General features: G+C 50.3%; 1 protein-coding gene across 1 annotated transcript in view; it reads right to left on the bottom strand.

The window, feature by feature from the left end:
- Window positions 1-722: 722 nt before the first annotated feature.
- The window catches only part of CORO1C (coronin 1C), an 85,551-nt gene continuing 67,624 nt past the window's right edge, over window positions 723-18,649 (bottom strand). Inside the window, exons 4-11 of the mRNA XM_036734943.1 lie at window positions 13,193-13,322; window positions 10,542-10,723; window positions 9,184-9,303; window positions 8,418-8,522; window positions 5,735-5,880; window positions 4,359-4,416; window positions 4,021-4,269; window positions 723-2,904 (exon numbers count right to left, since the gene is read on the bottom strand). Of these exons, the coding sequence (XP_036590838.1) occupies window positions 2,785-2,904; window positions 4,021-4,269; window positions 4,359-4,416; window positions 5,735-5,880; window positions 8,418-8,522; window positions 9,184-9,303; window positions 10,542-10,723; window positions 13,193-13,322 (1,110 nt within the window). The 3' untranslated portion in view covers window positions 723-2,784. The remainder of the gene's footprint in view (window positions 2,905-4,020; window positions 4,270-4,358; window positions 4,417-5,734; window positions 5,881-8,417; window positions 8,523-9,183; window positions 9,304-10,541; window positions 10,724-13,192; window positions 13,323-18,649) is intronic.

Below are 18,649 nucleotides of genomic sequence, written 5' to 3'. Positions count from 1 at the left end.
CTGAGAAGATATTTGAGAAGGTAGCCATTTGTACTGATGGTCATCCCATCAAAACCAAAAACAAGATGGGTGATGGGGGAAAAGGCATTCTGCTAAGTCCTTTTCTGAGATATTCCACAGAAAGCACCATGGGAAAAACCCACCCCACGCAACTACAAATCCTCTGTAGGAACAAAGCAACGTCACATGGTCCTCCTCTCAACCGATCTTTGCTCAAACCTTGGTCTGGTCCAAAACTCATTTTTACGGATGAGTAAACTGAGGCCCAAGGTCAGATGTAGGATTTGCACTGCATCCCTCTCCTGTCAATCTCTTGAGCAATCTGGGTGAGAGAAGCAGAGCAGGCCTTCATTACCCCCACTGCCAGCTGAGCAGCAAGACCCTGGACACTGGACCTCACTTCCACCCTGTCATCCAAAGCAGAGCCACCTTTTCCTATGTGGTATGTGCTTGATCCTGCTGCTTCACATTTCAGGCTGGACACACACACACACACACACACTCTCCTCTCTTTCTCTCACTCTCCTCCTCTGTCCCTCCCCCTCTCTCTGTCCCTTTTCCCCCCATCCCTCTCTCTGTCTCTTCCCCTTTCTCCATCTCTCCATCTCTCTTTCATAGTCAGTTTTCTCGGGTCAGTAACCCTGAGAGAACAGCTTTGTGAAACAGAACAGAGCTCACTGCCACAAAATCAAAGCTGGGGCAGGAAATAAACACAGAGACAATTTTGTAATCAATGACTTTATCGTTGAAAATGGAAGCAGATATTTTGACAGAATACTATGGCCGCTCTATAAGAGCCGATCGTGGAATAATTCACTGGTTCTCCTCTGGGCTATCACGGCAGCCACCCCCCCCTGCCCACCCCTCAGCTTCAGGCACTGACCCTGTTTGTGCCTAGTCAGGCATCCATTCACTTAAATAAGACGCAAGCAACAAACAGCAATCAGAATGACTTTTCCTTGCCCTCTTCCCACCTCAGAACCACATTCCCAGCATCCTGCCACCACCAGCAATCAGGTCTGGGCCCCAATCTTACAATGGAAGGGTCTTGGAAAATTGCATGGATGAACACCACACAGCTCTCTGCACCCAAGTCGCTGCAACGACTGTTTTTCTTTTACACATCTCATTATACACTTCCGTACAAAAGGGGGAAAGCAGCACACATCTGGACACCCTCAGACCCTGGGGCCAGCCTTCCCAGCATCGGCTCCAAAGTCAAAGCCACAGAGCCAGCAGGGCCAATTCCCATTGTCCTCTTCTGCTCAGACCTAGGCCTCTCTCCCCACCTACACTAGCGGCCACGGAAGCTCCCTGCTCCAACCCACCGTCAGACTTTCCACATCCAACCTGAGACACTCAGTTCTTCCACAGAAGCCTTACGCTAGACATGAGACAGATGGACAGAGCCCAGGCCTCAGCTGCCCCGAGGTTTTGGGAACCTGGTGTGTGCCCCCCTGGGAAAGGCTGAGCGTATCAGCATGTGCAGGGCTGAGGGTATTAAAGGGGCAGCCCCGGGCATGGGGAGAAGGGCCGAAGGGCCCAACTGGACCCCAGCTACTTGACCACTCGTGGCTTTGTCACAGACCACTCACTCCACCACTAAGCACCGTCTGTCCACGGGTCTCAGAAGTTTAATGGAAAATATGTCTGAAATAGAGAGGGAGGGAGAACAAAATGCAGGGGGAGGGGGGCCCTGAGTACAGTAATTTTGTATGTGTGGACTTCGCAAAGGGAAGGGAGCCTTGTTAGTGGAAAGAATCTTTTTTTTCCTCTGGCACGGCATCAGAGCAAGACTGGGAAACAACAGAACAGGCAGGGCTATAAGATCCGTGCTCCCCTTCTGAGCTCCACGTGGTCGGTGCCCCAGCAGGGGGGCAGGGGGCACAAAGAAAGTCACTGCATGCCCACATCCTTGTCCAGGGGCATCCACGCCCACCGGGCACTAGCCCTGAACCTGAAAACATGATGCTTCAAGTAAGAAACGGCCAAGACGCCAGCAGCCATGCCAGTCTGGACAGAGCTGCCTCCCCAGAGCTCAAGGCCTGGGACGACCAAACGTCAAGTCCAACCGCACGATGATAAAGCTGCCCCACGTCTAGAGAAGGGAGAAGGGGCTCAGGGAGCCTGGCTTCACGCTGATGGACACAAGGAGAGGGGAGGCCAGTGGGGCTGGCCAGGCCGCCCCCCCGGATTGTTCAAGGCTTCCCTTTGCAAAGTCCTTCCCCTGACTCCCTTCATGCCACAGACGGGGCAGCACAAAGTGGCTACGGCTCTGATTGTTCTAAGATGAATGTTTATATAAAATAATATTTTATCTTCATTTTATAAACATACACAGTGCTGTCCCTTTCAAATTAAGGAAAAATACACACACACAAATACTGCAAAGTAGCGAAATACAGAGGGAAAAAAAGCTCCTTTTGGTTTTGGCAAGTTTAAAAAACAAAGTCTGAAGAGCGACGTGGCATCCATTGGTCCCTACTCTGCAACAACAACACAAGAATGCTAAAAAGAGGCCTGGGCACAACACTGAATCTCAATGGTTTGGTTTCCAAAATTCAGAAGATCTGGAACTTTAAAAGTAGCACTTTTTTTTTTGTTTCTTTAAAGTTCAACAAACAGTCACGGAACACTTAAAACATCGGAAAGGCTTTTGATAAAAAGCTCCACTTTTTCAATGGCGACTCACTCACGAGCGGCTGGCCGTGGGAACGTGGCTGCCGGCTGGCAGCCTCCCCCGGCGCCTCCCTCCTCCCTCCCACTTTCCCCTCTCTTCTGCCTTCACGCGGCTATCTTGGCCATCTGCTGCTCCAACTTGGAAATGCGCTCATCCTGACTGCAGATCGTGTCTTTGATGGACTTAATCTCTTTGAGGATCTCGTCCAACTTGGCTTCATTTTGCTAAGGAAGGAGAAGACAAAAAGGGACACTTGTAAGGGCAACTGACCATAAAGAGTATTAGGAACCTGATCTCATGACTGGGGAAAAGCCCGGCTCCCGAACTTCAGGAGAGCGATAAAAACATGGTCCCTCCCGACCTGTGGAGACTGGATGACGATGGGCCAAGCCTTTAAAGGTTAGGATGAAAACACATGGCACACTGTGTGCTTTTAGAACTCAGCAGTACATTCCCATAAAGTGTCTAGATTTCTACCAGTAACACCTCCCCAATCTGGCTGGCAGATACAGGGACCTAAGCTCCACACTCATGATTCTCATTCCAGTTCTCCTTCCTGCACGGCCTCCCAAAGGTGAGCAGGGGCTCTGTGTCATCCAAGGTCTCGTCAGGTCTTCAAGACCAGGACATCAGTGATCTGGCTTCTCACCAGGGTGGCTGTGGCCTCTGTGCAGGCCTGTCTCAATGCCTGAGCTACCAGGAGGGCAGGTGGGTGGGCACCTGCAGACCCTGGGGAGAAGAGAGCTCCCAGACAGGATTCATGGCAGCAATGACGGTACAGTGGCTGGGGACGCTCGCCGGCCTTCTCCACAGCGGCAGAGCTGCAGGCTGCTCGGCCTAGCTCCCCCTTTCTCCTGGAGACTCCCGCTTCTCAGAGGCTGCTGTCACACCAGAACGCAGTGTGGAGCAGAGCAACAGCATACAAGGGGCTGCTCCCTGGGGGCCACCGCCCATAAGACACACTGCATCCCGGCATCTCACCCTTTTCCTCAGCCTGTGAGAAGCAGAGCTCCTTTTAGACCTCTCCCAAACACAAGAACGACTCAATGTAACCAACAGCTCTGATGCTTTACAAAGATGCCAACTAGTTCTGAAGCCACTAGGAGGTGCCAGGCCTGGGTTCCGGAAGACCCAACACCTCACTTCACCACTGCCTGTCTGTTTTCCTCATCTGTAACATGAGGGTTCTGGACCTGACAGCCTGCCCAAGGTCACTGCCAGCTCTCATGGTCTAAGACAGTGGCGGTGGGGGTGGCCATCAGCATTTCCTCCAGCCAGGCCAGGCCCCAACCTCCTGCTGCCTACAGTACCAACACCATCAGCCACTCCCTTCCACTCACCACGGTGCCAATACCGTCAGCCACTCCCTTGGTGGGGCCCATCAGGCCGCCTTTCTTGTTGACCGAGGGCTTGCTGTCCAGCAGGTTCTTCTTGACCACCTTGAGGTCACGGTTCTTGCCAGGAACGTAGCCGTGTTTCAGGGAAATGAGGAGCGGGTCGGCATTCTTGCCCTCAAACCATTCCTCTGCCTCCAGAGAGGCCTCGGGTCCTGCTGTGTCTGGATACAGGTCATCCTGGAAAAGGTCCGACTGCAAGAAAGCAAAGCAGGTGAGCGGTGAGGCAGGGCAGGGCAGGGCAGGCATTTTTACACCCACCGCCTGGAAAACAGCCCCCTTACCTTCCTTGGAACAGTCATGATAATGGGCTCACACTTCCTCTCATGGAGTTTGAAGAATCTTCAAAGAAAGGAATAGGAAGACATTAAAGAAGGGGAGGCTGATGCTCCATGCAGACCTCCTGCCACGCTGGGAGGGGGAGGGCGGTGAGGCTGGTGGCAGCGCTATTCCCACCCCATAGATGCTAAGTGGAGAAGGGGGGAGCTGCGGTTCCAAATCCAAGCTCTCTACAAAGCCCCGTGCCTGCTCACAGGCACAAGCATTAAGTCAAACCCCCTCCCCAGTGTTCATCCTGACCACCAGAGCGCTCCAGGGCCACCCCCAGCAATGCTGACTGATGGCTAACAAGGGGTACAAGAAAACCACGCCTTTAAGTGGGATGGAGCCACTCTCAGTATTGATGAGGAAAGTGTCCCACACCCAGAAACGTGATCGTCTTCTGCTAGGCACCTCCCAAGCAGGCAGAGGCCTCTCTCTTCCCACAGTTTCCTGCTGTTAATCCTGAATCATGCCGCACAACTCCCAGCCCAAAGCTGCGTCAGGGGCCAGCTGGTCACACTAGCTGATTCCATCAGAAAGTCTAGATGGGGCAAGAGTCCAGGCCAGGAGGGTGGCCACATCTAACCAGCTCTCATTCTGCCGATGGCATCTAGAACCAAGCCCTCCGCTCATCTCCACGGACTGAATTGAGCCGTGCTCCCAGCCAGCTGGACCCACCTCGTTCCCTCTCTCCCCTTCTATTCAAAGAGCTACCGTTTACCTGGCACTTTAAAGCTGGGAAAGCAATTCACACATGCAATGGCCTGGTAGGCAGACCCTCTTCTCAGCCCCATTTACAGAGGAGGATATTGAGGCTCACAGAGATTAAGTGACTTGCACAGGGTCACACACCTAGGGTCTGAGGCCAGATTGGAACTCCAGTCCTCCTGCCTCCCAACCCGGTCCTCTACCCATTGCACCTCTGGCTGAAGATGCCTCAGGGTTCTCAATGTCCATACTTTATCTGATTATAAAAAGGCAGCTGGTAGCACAATGGATAGAGCACCAAGACTGGGGTCCTGTCTGCCTCAGTTTCCCCATCTGTAAAATGGAGTTAATAACAGCATTTACCTCCCAGGGATGATCACTGTACACTGCTCAGCCCAGAGCCCGGCACACAGCCAGCTGGCAATGAGAGGCCCCTCAGGCTGAGGAACACAGCTCAACACCACCAAGGCTCACCCCTTCCTGGGCACATTGCTGGTGCTCAATGTGCTGGATTCATGCTTGAGAACATCAATGAAGCAGAGTAGAATTCTGACATGGGATTAAGTGAACTTAGACCCCACAGGACACAAGCTCTGCGCAGCGTGCAGCCATGGTGCCTCAGTGGCCTTACCTGGCAATCTCACATTTGTTGACATCCAGCCCTCTCTTGGGCATGTAGCCCATCCCCCGCTGGGGTTCTTTGCTGCTGAACGTGTTGAGGTAGTGGACATAGGGGGATTCATCCGTGATCTCAAAATAACGGATGCTGCTGTCACCCTGTGGAAGGCAACAACAGGTCATGTAACTCACCAGTGGCCGAGAGCCCAAGCCCCAAACACAGGCCCGTCAGCTGGCTGCCTCTTCTTCCTCCAAGACAGTGCCATGTCAGCCCGGGCCTGTCCTCCAAGACCTAGTCCTTAGGGAAGAAGCTCAAAACCAGGCTGCAGGACAGATGCCTGGAAGCAGCACAAGATTCTGAGCCTGCAGGATAGGAAACTGGGGTGGGGGGAGGGGGGTGGGGGTGGTGCGGGGAGAGACACGACACACACATGCCTTGTCCTTAAAAGAAAAGGACAATCAGGGCTGCTCCCATGAAAGAAGAATTGTCCTGCTTGGCCACTGAGCCCAGGGCCGAGGGTGGAGCGAGAGCAGAGGCAGACACTACAAGAGTCCATCCTCAGGCAGTGAGATCCCATCCCTGGAAGTCTTGAAGGGGAGGCCAGGCCTGCTGGACAGGGGATTCCGGCTCAGGGGAGGTGCTAAACTGGACTGGCACTGTCATTCCCGCCAGTAGAGTCTCCTGAATTATCTAAAAAGCAACACTTTGGGAAAATGTCTTCTGTGTGCTTTAGGTGAAAGAATAAGGGATACCGTTTTCCTCCACAGGCTTAATTAGCCAGCGCATGATGTGAAATTCAGGGAGTGGATGACCAGCATACTACACATGCTATTTGATTCCAAGACAAGAGTTTTTGTGCTGGAGTTCACTTTCCATCTGGGGCTTCCAAAATAAAGAGGATGAAACATCAACGCACAAATAAAAATTCAAGAGGGACAGAATATGGGACCATGTCAGTCCTGGAAGCCCAGGAGCACAGCCAGCAGATCACCTTCACTTTAACTAACGGCAACTTTGTTACTTGCATCATCATCCCCACTTTACAGATTTGAAAACTGAGGCTCAGCTTATTTAAACTGATGCCCTGTGAGTCAAATGTAGAGCAGGGACTCCCCTGGCAGCTGGTGTACCTAACCAAAGAGTGATCTGGACAGTGATGAGGGCAGGAGTGGACAGTTTGAAAAGGGGAGGAAAAGGGAGCTCCTGATGGATGAATAAACCTGCAGCGGATCCTAGGGGAGAGGGCTCTGGAGTAACAGAGAAAGGAGGAAAATGCTCCCCCTTCCCCAGCCTTGTCCCTCAGTCCTTCATCAAGAACATCAGCTCCTGGAGGGCAGGGACCCTCTCCTTTGCGTGCCAGTGCTCAGTGCCTGGGACACAGGAGCCTTTAATCCTTCCAAAAGCACATTAAGAATACTTTCCCAGCCAACTAGAAAGACGTGAGAAATTGCTCATCATGGGCTGTGTGGTTGGTGAAGTCGGGTAGCCACGTTCAGACACAGGCACTTAATAACGGGAATTAGCCCTTACCCTGAACTATTTTCCAAAGACAAACAGATGGTGCCCCTGAAAAAACGAAAGCCCATTTTTCTGTGGCATGCTCAATCAGCTGTGAGAAGGAAGTAACGGAGACCAACGGCCCCCCATCCACAGAAGGGGGCTACTAGCATCAAGGAATGATCTGGTGGAAATGGGAAGAATGAAGTTCTTTCGGTTTAAAGAAAAAGAAGAGCCACAGTTCACCCAGACGGTGCATGAGTCTTTAATAATCATGGCTCACATTCCTATGGGTTTTAAGATTTGCAAAACGCTTTGGATAAATTACCTTACTTGATTCTCACTTGCACTAAAGTGAAAATGACTTGCCCAGGATCTCATTATCTGATAAGTGTCTGAAGTAGGATTTCAACTCAGATCTTCCTGACTCCAGGCCCAGAGCTCTCTCCCATTCTAGAGCCATTCCCTTCCTGGCTATGTTTCTGACTTTACGCACTTCCACCCCCATGCCTTCCCCTGGAACCACCTTCAATGCCTGGGTTCTTCTCACCCTCAACCACACTGGGCCCCTTCTTACACTAGTTAGTTTTTTCTGTGCCTCTGTTCTTGAAGAGAAGCGCAGGCAGGCCATTCTCTAGACTCGAGCCCTGCGCCCCTGTCTGGGCACCTTCATCATCCCCACCCCTCTTTTGGCTCTTCCTCTTCCTGTGTGTCCTTTCTCTGTTATGTCAGCTCAGTGAACACAGGGCCCCGGCGCCCAGCCCAGTGCCAGGCACAGAACAGCACTCACTAAATGCTTCTGGCTTTGTCTGGTCACTGGGGCACCATGAAGCAACCCAAGAGAGACTCCTGACACAACGAGATGAAATGTCACCAACAGGAAAGGCCAACCGAGGGTCAGGTAATGGATCCCTATGCTGCATGTGACAAATGAGCCCTCCCTCTGTCCCACTGGTCATCCACTGGGACCATTAGTAGTGAAGACACTTGTGCCTTTACAACAAATGGCCACCACCACACTCCTCCTGCCTTTCCCTTCAGATTCAAACTCCCTTCCAAGCTGACTTGTCTCAGGCATGGTGAGCAATCCCCGTGCCCCTCTTGTGCCCCGCCGGTGACTCCCTCGGCTAAGGGCCCATTTCCCCCAGTCTGCAGTGCAGGACTCGGCAGCGACAACAGGCATGGCAGTGCTGGTTACCTTCCCACATAAGTAGATGATGCTGGTGTCAGGGTCATAGAAGGGCAGTAATACGCCGTTGCTGGTGTCCATTTCATGAAGGGCGATGGGTTCTTGCATATTTTTCTGCAAGTCAATGTGAAGAAGGTTAAGAGTTGATATTAAGGCACCACATTCTTAGCTAGAGAAGACTCCAGTGGAAGCACGAGGGCAGACTGCAAGTACAGGAAGGTTTCTTACGCAAGAGAGGAATCAGACTGAAATCTGGGACCTTTTCCCCTTCTCTCAGCCTCAGTTTCTTCATCTACAAAATGAGCCAGCTGGCCTGGATGGCCTTTTGACTTCCTTCTAATTCTAAGGTCATGTGCATTACAGAGAGCCCAGCTTTGAATGGCCACACTGGTGGGGAAGTAGTGAGCCCCTCCTTATCACAGAGTCTTCAAGCACAGACAAATGACCACTCTGCCACGACTCGTAAAAAGGGCCTTCTCATTCAGCTAATTTAACAGTTTTCTGCAGTAAAGAGCTCTGCTGATACATGCTGATTGTACGCTCTAGGTGCTGGGGGGCAGAGACCAAACAGTCTGCAATGCCAACGAGTTTGTTTTCCTGGAGATGTTGTGGGGCTGGACAGGGGACTTGGGAGGTTCCTGCTTAAGTCAATGGTGAGAGGCAGACCCCTAGAGACTGATGCCACCCATCACAGGACTGAGCACACACATGCAAAAAGGGGTAGAGAGTCACAAACACCCCTGGAAGCAAACGCTAGGTCTTGGAATGGTCCTACCGGATTCCAGAGGGCGAGCTGCCGCTCACTCATGCGGCTGAAGCCAGTGGTAAAGACATTGCCGTCTGCCAAAAAGATGGCTCTCATGGGCCGAGCTCCTTCGTGTGCCTTTTCTTTCTCCTGAAACACATTCACCAAGAAAAATCACGACACTCCCCCAAACAGCTGCCCCGGGGAAATGTGTGATCAACAGGAGAGGGCTCTGCCAAAGCTGAGTTTGCCATAAAAGACGGTGTGATAGGGGAGAGAAATCCAACCCAGCTCTGCTGAAACATCCAGCTACGAATGATGAGACTCCCAAAGGAGCTGCTGCTGTTCAGTCTTGTGAAAGCGGAGCAGCCAAGTTACCAAAATGGAGGCCACCCAACACCGTCCTGGGGCCCCCGGTGAACTGGGGGAACTGGGGAGCGGGGGCCGACGGCATGACTGAATTCCTCTCAACAGGTGGCACGGTTTACTTTGTTTCCTTCTGTTAGGTGCAACTTTGCCAAGATATGTAACAAAGACGTTTAACAGTGAATAACGGAAGGGCTGTGGGAAGACACAGGCATAAAGTCACCCACCGCCACTAATTAGTCCAACCTTTCTGGAAACAATTTGTAATTACGTCACAAATGTCACCAGGCCATCACACCCTTGACTCAGGGATCCAAAGGTGTCAGAGGCAGAAAGGAAGGGTCCATAGAGACCAGAATGGTCACAGTAGGTAGTCCTCAGTCAGGGGACTACAGAAAGACAATTGACAGAAGATCACCATGCTGGTAGATTGAGGCATTCAGAGCCACAGAGGAAGTTCAGGATAAACTGGTACAGGATGGAATGAGCAAAGTCTGTGGTCCCAGGAAGGCCACAAACACAATGGCTCTAATGAGACCGGTGGTGGTTTTTCCCCCATCAAATGATTTTCGTGGGGGGGGGGGGGGGGGGGGAAGAGGGGGGGCGGGGCAGAGATTTCCAATTAGGAGGAAAGCTGACTCCATAGAAAATTATTAAAGACTTTCCCAAACTTAAGAGGAAATAACGTGCTGAGAGAGTGCCCGACTAGACCAGCATTTTGGGCATCTGCAGTCTCCTCGGCCTGGAACCAGGAAGCCAGGAGGCACCATCATCCCACAGGATGGAGGCTGCATGCTGAGGAAGAAGAGCTCAGCCTACGTTTGTATTATGATGATGAGGATGGGTGCTAACGACTGCCACTGCTATACCTTTTAAATGGGAGAGTACCAAGGGGAGACTTTTACTGGGAAGTAGACATTAAAAATGGCGAAGAAAACCAGAAGAGGGGCCACTATGAACCCTTGTCTCTGAGCCCCAGAACGAGGCAGAACACCGCAGCAGTCACAGCCCCCAGTACTCACGGCTATGATCTCTTGCTTCCTGGGGTCGATCACTCTCACTTTCTTGTCTTTGGAGGCCGTACAAATCAGACTGCCGTTTCTGTTCCAGCTCACGTTATAGATCATGTCTGAGTGCATGTCATCCAGGTTTACGAGGGCCTCCCCCGTCCCCACGTTCCAGATGATGACGGCATTGTCACAACCTGAAGGAAGAGATGTCTCCCGTTAAGACGGAACGCACCTGACGGAAGCCCCAAGCGAAGGAGGAAGGTGAAAGGGGGAGGGGGTGGCTGACCAAGCCTGGCTCCATCACCAGGCTCTGTGCCTCCATTTCCCCCACTGTAAAAACAACTGGTGTGAACTAGATGATATCTAAGGTCTTTTCCAATCACTTCTAATTCTGTAGCTCTGGTTATTCAGGGCTCAAAACTGACTGATAAACAACAATAATCTTTATCTTCAAACAGAAAGAGGAAGGAACAGGCTGACGGTGGCCAAGAACCCCAAAATTAATTGGTCTGGAACCGTCGACACAGATGCCCCAAGAGAAAAGCAGCCCTGAGCTGCCCTGACAAGGGTGTGGAGAGCGCCTGAGAACCTTCGTCACTGTGCTCACGAGCCGGAGAGTCTGTCGTTGTTGAAATGTACGTGTTGTCACAATGACAGAAATTTTTCCAGCCGGAATATTTCCAGAAATCTTTCCTCATCGTGCATTATGCCTGCTCTGTAACACAGTATGAATTAGTGTAACTCATCAGGCCTTGAGCCTAAAGGCCTAATGGATGAAGAGGCTAGACTCCGACGAGGGGCCTGAAAGCTGACCGTGGGCTTCTGCCACTCACCAGAGGGGCTGCAGCTTCAGACCAACACTTGCCTATCTGCTCCCGGCCTCCCTTCTGACCTAAAGGGCCACTAAAGACGGGGCAGTGGCCGGGATGGAATCCCATCTCTGCAATTCTCACTCTGTTTTTAAGACCAAGTGTCTGGGACAAGTCCAGGATGGGCTCCTAGGACTTCACCATAAAAGAACTCTTAATTTCACATCTCAATGTTTTTTAGTGTCTTTCTCAAAAAACACTAAGCAACATGATATAAAACCTGAAAGGAACAGAAAAGCACTGTGTAAGACTTGGAAAAAAGGAACTCTGGGTGCCACTGCCTGCTCAGACCTTGATTTTCTATCTAACTAAAAGCAACTCTCCACAGTTCAGTGTTAAAGAGAACAACTGACCTGGGTTTTCCCGAACGGTCAGGGGAGGCTAGGTGAATTCGGTGGATAGAGCACTGGGCCTGGAGTAACGAAGGTCTGAGTTCAAATGTGACCTCAGACACTTCCTAGCTGTGTGACCCTGGGCAAGTCACTTCACCCTGTTTGCCTCACATTCCTCACGATAAAGCAGGGATAACAACAGCCCCTACCGCCCAGGGTTGTTGTGAGGATTAAATGACATCATATTTGTAAAGAGTTCAGCACACACCTGGCACACAGTAAATGCTATAAAAATGGTAGCAATTATTCTTTTTATTAATGGTGAGAATATACTTTTCTCCTACACTATTTTCCCCCCAAAGATCTCAAAAAATATTCAAACAAAAATTCCTGTAAGATACTAGGGAATCCCTGAGGGCACAAAGGCAGACCCATGGGGCAGCAGGCATAGACAAAGGAGCCTCACTTTGAAAGAACACTCTTAACATATACCACCTCACCCCTCATTTCTTCCATCTGTGTCAGTCTCAGCATTTTGAAAGCACATACATTAGTTATGCCAACCTTGCATTGTGCTGCACTGGAGGAGAACACTGCCACCTGACACTGTGGCTCCCTCACCAAGGCCTGGGCACCCCCAAAGGGTGGCTCCTCCCAGGTGAGAGCAGCTGCCCTTCATACTGCAGGTCCTCTCTCCTCACCTCCACCTCCCAGAATCCCTCTCTTTCTTCAAGATGTATCTTGAATCCCACTTTCTACACGAAGCTTTCCTGATGCCCCCATAAACCCCCTCCCCACCTGCTCATGTCGTCCTTCTCCCCCAAACTTCCTTGTATGGAAGAGCTTTGCACCTCCTCTGTGTCTACTCAGAGATGTCCAAGCTGCCTCCCCTGAGAGGACGTAAGCTCCCCAACAGATGGGGACTCTTTGGGGACAGAGGCTTTTTTGCCTCTCTCTGTCTCCTGGCACATGGCAGGCACTCCTAACTACCCTGCACACACTGTCCATACTACATAGGGTGCAGAGCCCCTGGATGTTGTGACCAAGAGTATTTCTTCCTCCATCAAAGGCTCCTCTCCCAATGCTTCATGTTGGACTGGAAGTGCCCATAGATTAGTAGATGTGTCAGCATGCTCCCCTAGGCTGGAAAGGTTCTGAATACAGGTCTCTGCAAACAGGGAGGGGAGCCACCAGGAGGCCAATTTCTCTTGGCCATGAACCTCGGCCCTGTGCAGCTTCTTGCTTTGGCAATGATGGAAGAAGTGACAAGGGGTGGGTGGCCTTGAGAGTGCCAAGTCTTTGTTCAATGACCTGCAGCAGCTTAATGCACCATCCCGGACTAGAGGTCTGGACAGGGAGGCCAAAGACCAACAAGTAGTGCCCAGGCCAGAAGGGTAGGGAGGCTTCTCTCTGACACCCACAAAGGGCAGCCAAGAGAGCTGGCAGCAAAGACTGCTCATACCTGCACTGAGCAGAACATTGCGTGCAGTTGGATGCCATGCCACTATTCCAACTCTCTTGGAATGGCCTTCCAAAATCACCACGGGTTCAGTCAGGGAAAGAGTGAGTCCGTTTTCGGGGATCTGCCATACCTGTACAAGGAAACAAGGAAGAGAAACACTCAGAATGCCATCTACTGTTATTGAGGCTCCTGTGATCACTCCTTTTCAGAACACAATGCTGAGCACATTAGGAAGGCAGCAAGACGGTGAAGTTATCCTTTTTTAAAAATTCTACCATGGTACGGGAATGGCTCAACTAGAATGTGGCCTATGAAGCACCAAGGCCTCTTCCTGCTTCATTTACATTTGAGAGCATCCTGCTCAGCTAAGGGCTCCACGCTTGGATGCTCGTGGAAATGGTGGAGAGAAGACAAGAAATAAACAAAGCACTAAAAATGAGGGCTCATTCTCATGAAAGAGGAGCGGGGCTGGATGCTATGGAGGGGAGGCCCAAATCCCCTACGTCTTGCATAATAACACATCTGTAAGTAACACTGTGCATCCTTCATTAATATAAAGCAACAAGACTATGATACTTGGGTTAAAAAAAACAAAGGCCAAGAAATTACTATACAACTACCACCCTTGTATGTATGGCTTATTTATACTTCAATTTAATTAAAAATGTGAACAAATAAATAAGAACAAACCAGTCCCTGCTCTCAAGGAGCTCACAATATGATACTTAAGATCTCCAAGATTTTCTGAGCTTCAGTCTCTCTGATACACATTACAGTCCCTATTAATGTCTTAGTTGGTGGGGGCTCTTTATGAGCTGCTATGGCTGAGAAAGTCAATCATCATGAAGCCAGCCTAGTGCTGGGAGAGAAACTCCTGAAGCCCTCAAGAATACATTCCTTGAGGTACTTAATAAATGCATTCAGCCTAGCACACAGTCAGCCTAATAAACCCTAGCTGACTGAATGGCCAGACTGGACTGGGGAAAGTCTTTTAGGCTTGCTGCTAGGCAACCCTAATCCGTAAGACCCCAGGGTCACTGCCACCACAATGAAGCCCTGGGAGTCCACAGAGGAGGAGAAAGAGGACTGACTGGTCATTTTTCACAAAGCCTGGGTTTCCGGCCCAGGTCTGCCAGTCATGCGCTCAGTCAGTGAGCAAGCCGTCATCTTCCTCTGACCTATATTTTACTACCTCACCCTTCCAAGCTTACTGACCTCAGATTGTGTGGCCTCCAGGGGATAAAAAAAGAAACAGGCTTTAAGCAGCATGATGACTTCATGCAGACACAAGGAAGACCCCGCTGATAACTAAGGCTTATTCCAAACTGATGGCATTTCCCTTTGAGGGAAATCTCTATCTTCAGACGGCCTTGTCTGTAGACAGGTATTCAGATGGGAGGTGCTCTAGATGTCTCTTCTAGAACTACTATCATCTTGTGAACATTAAACTAAAAAGTCCCTCACTCTAAAATGTGGGGAAAGTCTAGAGTTAATTTGAGTCCTCATTCTTACAGCTAAATTCTAGCTATGCTGCAAAACAGGCCCCACTTGCCATTTGTGACCCAAAGAGTAGGGTTTCTTGTCATTTGTTTCCAAGACCAAACATGGCTCCCTTTGACCTCTCCCTCTCTTCCCATCCAGCAAATTTACTAAGACAAATGTCCTCCTGGAAAAGAACACGTCCCATCTGGGACTCGGTGCCTCTGCCATAGCCACCTCAGCCCTCTCTTCACTACAAGCAGCTTCTGAACCACCAGGTTGGGCAGGCCCTGCAGCATCTTTGCTCCTGCCAGGCTATTGCCTGGGGCAGCCTCCTTTGTACTGACATGTCACACAATGTCAGAGCTGCCTCTTACTTAGTAGATGAATCATTGAGGGAGTTTCAGAAAGCTAAAGTGCCGAGGCAGCCAAGTGGCAGAGGTAGGTCTTCCGATTCCCAGTCCTATGCTTGCTTTTACTTAAAAGACAGTAAAGAGCAGTGTCTTTGGAAGCCCTGGGTTCAAATTCTAAGCCAGATGCTTATTAGCTGTGTAACCCTGGTCAAGTCACCACAACAGTTTCCTTGCCTAAAAAATGGAAAGAACATTTGTCCTGCAGGCCAGCACGGGGTGTCATAGGGCAAAGACCTTATGAGGTTAACAGTGTATTTCTCTGTTGAGTCTGTCTTGATCTCCTGGAATGCTTCTGGGTGCATTCTGCTCAGTACAAGGCCGCTGTTTCATGAGGGTCAGATTATCTAGACACAGAGGCCTTGAAAATAACAGGCTATTTGTTGTGCACAAAGCTCTGACCAAGATCCTTGTTTGGGGGGCACTGCCCCATGAGGTTTGTCATGGAGCTCTTCTGAAGACCAAGGTGAAATTTAGAAGAAAACAAACATACAGGCAGGTAGTTGGCAGAGCCAATAGAACAGTGGGCCAGGAGGCAGGAAGACTTATCTTCACGAGTTCAAATTTGGCCTCGATTCTTACTAGCTGTGTGACCCTGGGCAAGTCACTTTAACCTGTTTGCTTCAGTTTCTTCATCTGTCAAATAAGCTGGAGAAGGAAATGGCAAACCACTCCAGTATCTCTGCCAAGAAAACCCCAAATGGGGTCATGAAGACTGCACAGCTAAGTAACAATAAGGCAATTTTATCAAAGCATCAAGCCAGCACTGGGGCAATCATGAAGTGTATCTCCCGTGAGTAATCTCTGACAACGGGAGCATCCCTGCCTGCAACATGAACCTCTAGACAAATGCAGCTCCAACGGTCAGCCTTGTCATGGCACCCTCTTCCCTCCAGGTGGCAGCAGAGCTTCATGCACCGTGCAGGGCTCTCCAGGTCTAGGGTAACAGCTCTGCAGGCAGCCAGATAAATGGGGCTGGGGTTTTCCAAGAAGCAGGTGTGCAGGCAAAGGCACTGGCCCGGGGACACAAAGGTAGCAAGTCCACACTGAAAGCCTGAGGCAAAGGCAGAGGTCAAAGCCCTTTTTTGGGGGAAAATAATTGTGGTTTACTTAAAAAATAACCCCTTAGCCCAGAAGATTTTAAGGACCAATTTAGAGAATATCGAGTTCTTTGTAAAGTCAGGTTCTTAAGCTGGGGTCTAGACCTTGTTATAATCACTTCTCTGATAAGGGCATTTCAATATAACTTAACTGGCTTCCTTTGCATTCTTATAGTTCTATTTTATAGATTTACAAATGCTCTTCTGAGCAGAGAAACACAGGTTTAAGCAGACTATCAAAGGGGTCCATGTCACAAAAAAGTAAAGACCTATCTTCAATAAGTAATCCTTCGCCACAGGGCAGAGCTCAGCACCAGGGCCAGAGTCCAGGGCCCAAGCTCCGCTCATCTTTGGAGCTCCCCAGGCCAGGTGACTGGTGACCAATACACTGGATGAGCCCTGATGGGCCCTAGACACCAGACTATGTCCAAGAAGCCCTCTACCTGGCAGGCCACCCTCTCTGCCACATTCCCTCCCTCCCTCATCAAGTCAGACAGTACCATTCTTCTGGAAGGAGCATGCCAATTGACCATGCTATATTTTAATCCACCATATGCTTCAGTGACTTACTTCCCAGATCAAAACTCCATTTCTTGGCTGCTACAATACATGCTGTCATTGTTCAGTCGTGTCTGACTCGTGTCCAACACTTCATGATCCCATTTGGGATTTTCTAGGCAGAGCTACTGGAGTACTATGCCATTTCCTTCTCCAGCTCATTTGACAGATGAGGAAACTGAGGCAAACAGGGTGAAGTGACTTGCCCAGGGTCACACAGCTAGAGTCTGGGGCTGCATTTGAATTCAGGTCTTCCTGACTCCAGGCCTAGTGCTCTATACACTGAGCCACCTAGCTGCCCAGAGGAAAATGAAGTACAAGCATTAGGTCCGTTGGACTTGGCTTGCTTTGCCCAGAACAGGTTCTTCTGTTCTCCCCAGGGAGAACCTCCCCACCTACTGCAATCCTTCCCATCCTCTCAAGGCCCATCTCAGCTATCACCTCAGATTACCTCCCTTCAGCCTCCCTCTTTGGGTCATCCAAAGCCTCCTCCTGTCTAGAAGCATGCCTGCCATTCCTCTTTGTGTCCCTCAAGGGGAACACAGGGCCCGGCACACTGATCTGACAAAGCATAACATCAAACACTGGGAGGTGGTCAAACCCTTGGGGAGTGGAGGTACTCCTGCGGAGTGCGGTTTGTTTTCTTTCAAACAAACAGACTGATGAGGATGCCTCCTTGGTGCTCAAGCTGCCTTCATGCAGACTTAGGGCATAATATCTCTGAAAGACTGACTTCTCTTCCAAAGCTGTATGTGGTGGAGAAGCTAGCTGCAAGGTACAAAGCTGTACAGAAGTGATTAAACAAACACATTGTATGGCACCATTTCTAGCCAACCCTTGCAGGAGCATGGCAGGGCCTGGTGCTCAGCCCATGGCCAGAAGGTGGTTGGCTTTGTGAAGACAAGCAAGGAGGGACCCCCAGCCTCGCCTCTCCTCACCATTCTCCCAGGATCTAAAGGGCCGTGGAGTCAGTCAACCACCATGCCCCCCAGTCCCCGCAGTCACCTGTCTTGGCTTCCCTGCACTTAAACCTAATCAGGCTGGGCAGGCTACTGAGGCTTTCTAGAGTAATCAGTACTTCAAATGGGTTCTATTTCTCAAATATGTGCTTACAGTTGACAAAAATAGTAGCAGAAGAGCTAACAGGGAAATCGATGAGGGAGCAAACTCTAGAATTTGCTGAACAGGACCCCTAAAACACAGAGTAATCCCTCTTCCTCCATGATGGGGGCCCTGGCTTATTCATCTTTGTCCTCGCTGCAGAGCCTCGAACCCACAGCCTTCATGGGACAACAGAAAACACAACACATGGTCTTGGACCAAGTACAAGGTGCAACCCACTTGTGCTGACCACAGACAGGGCAAACCATGGCTCTGGACTTGTTTCCTCACATTCTAAACGGGGACAATGATCCACACGTTCAGCAGGGAAAGCATACTGTCAGCTATAGAAGTCACGATGACCTAAGTTATCACTACAAGTGTGTCCTTTGGGAGTCCTCTCCCCACTGGCACAGATCACAACTCCTTGACATCTAGGTCCCGGCAGGCTACTCCTACCCAATGACACACACCTGAGGCCTTTTCAGCCTGGTAGATCTGACCAAGCCAATGGGATGGACTTCAATAGTAATTATTAACAACTGACACTTCTACACCTGCCCTAAAGGTTATTATCTTGCTTGAGAGGTAGGTACAAGAGCAGATAAGGAAACTGAGGCAGAGAGAAGGGCAAACCTGTCTTCCTGCTAGTTAGGCCAGCATTCTACCCACTATATCACACGCTCAATGAACACTTATTAGCACTTCTCAAGGCCTAATTTTGATGCCTCAGAGAGGCAGTTGGTCAGGAGGTCAAGAGCTAGCCTCAGAATCTGAAGGCTGGCTTCTTCAAGTACCACCTGGAGATG

Source organism: Trichosurus vulpecula, chromosome 1 (assembly GCF_011100635.1).
Source record: "Trichosurus vulpecula isolate mTriVul1 chromosome 1, mTriVul1.pri, whole genome shotgun sequence".
Lineage (NCBI taxonomy): Eukaryota > Metazoa > Chordata > Mammalia > Diprotodontia > Phalangeridae > Trichosurus > Trichosurus vulpecula.
This window is presented reverse-complemented; position numbering and strand designations above follow the sequence as displayed.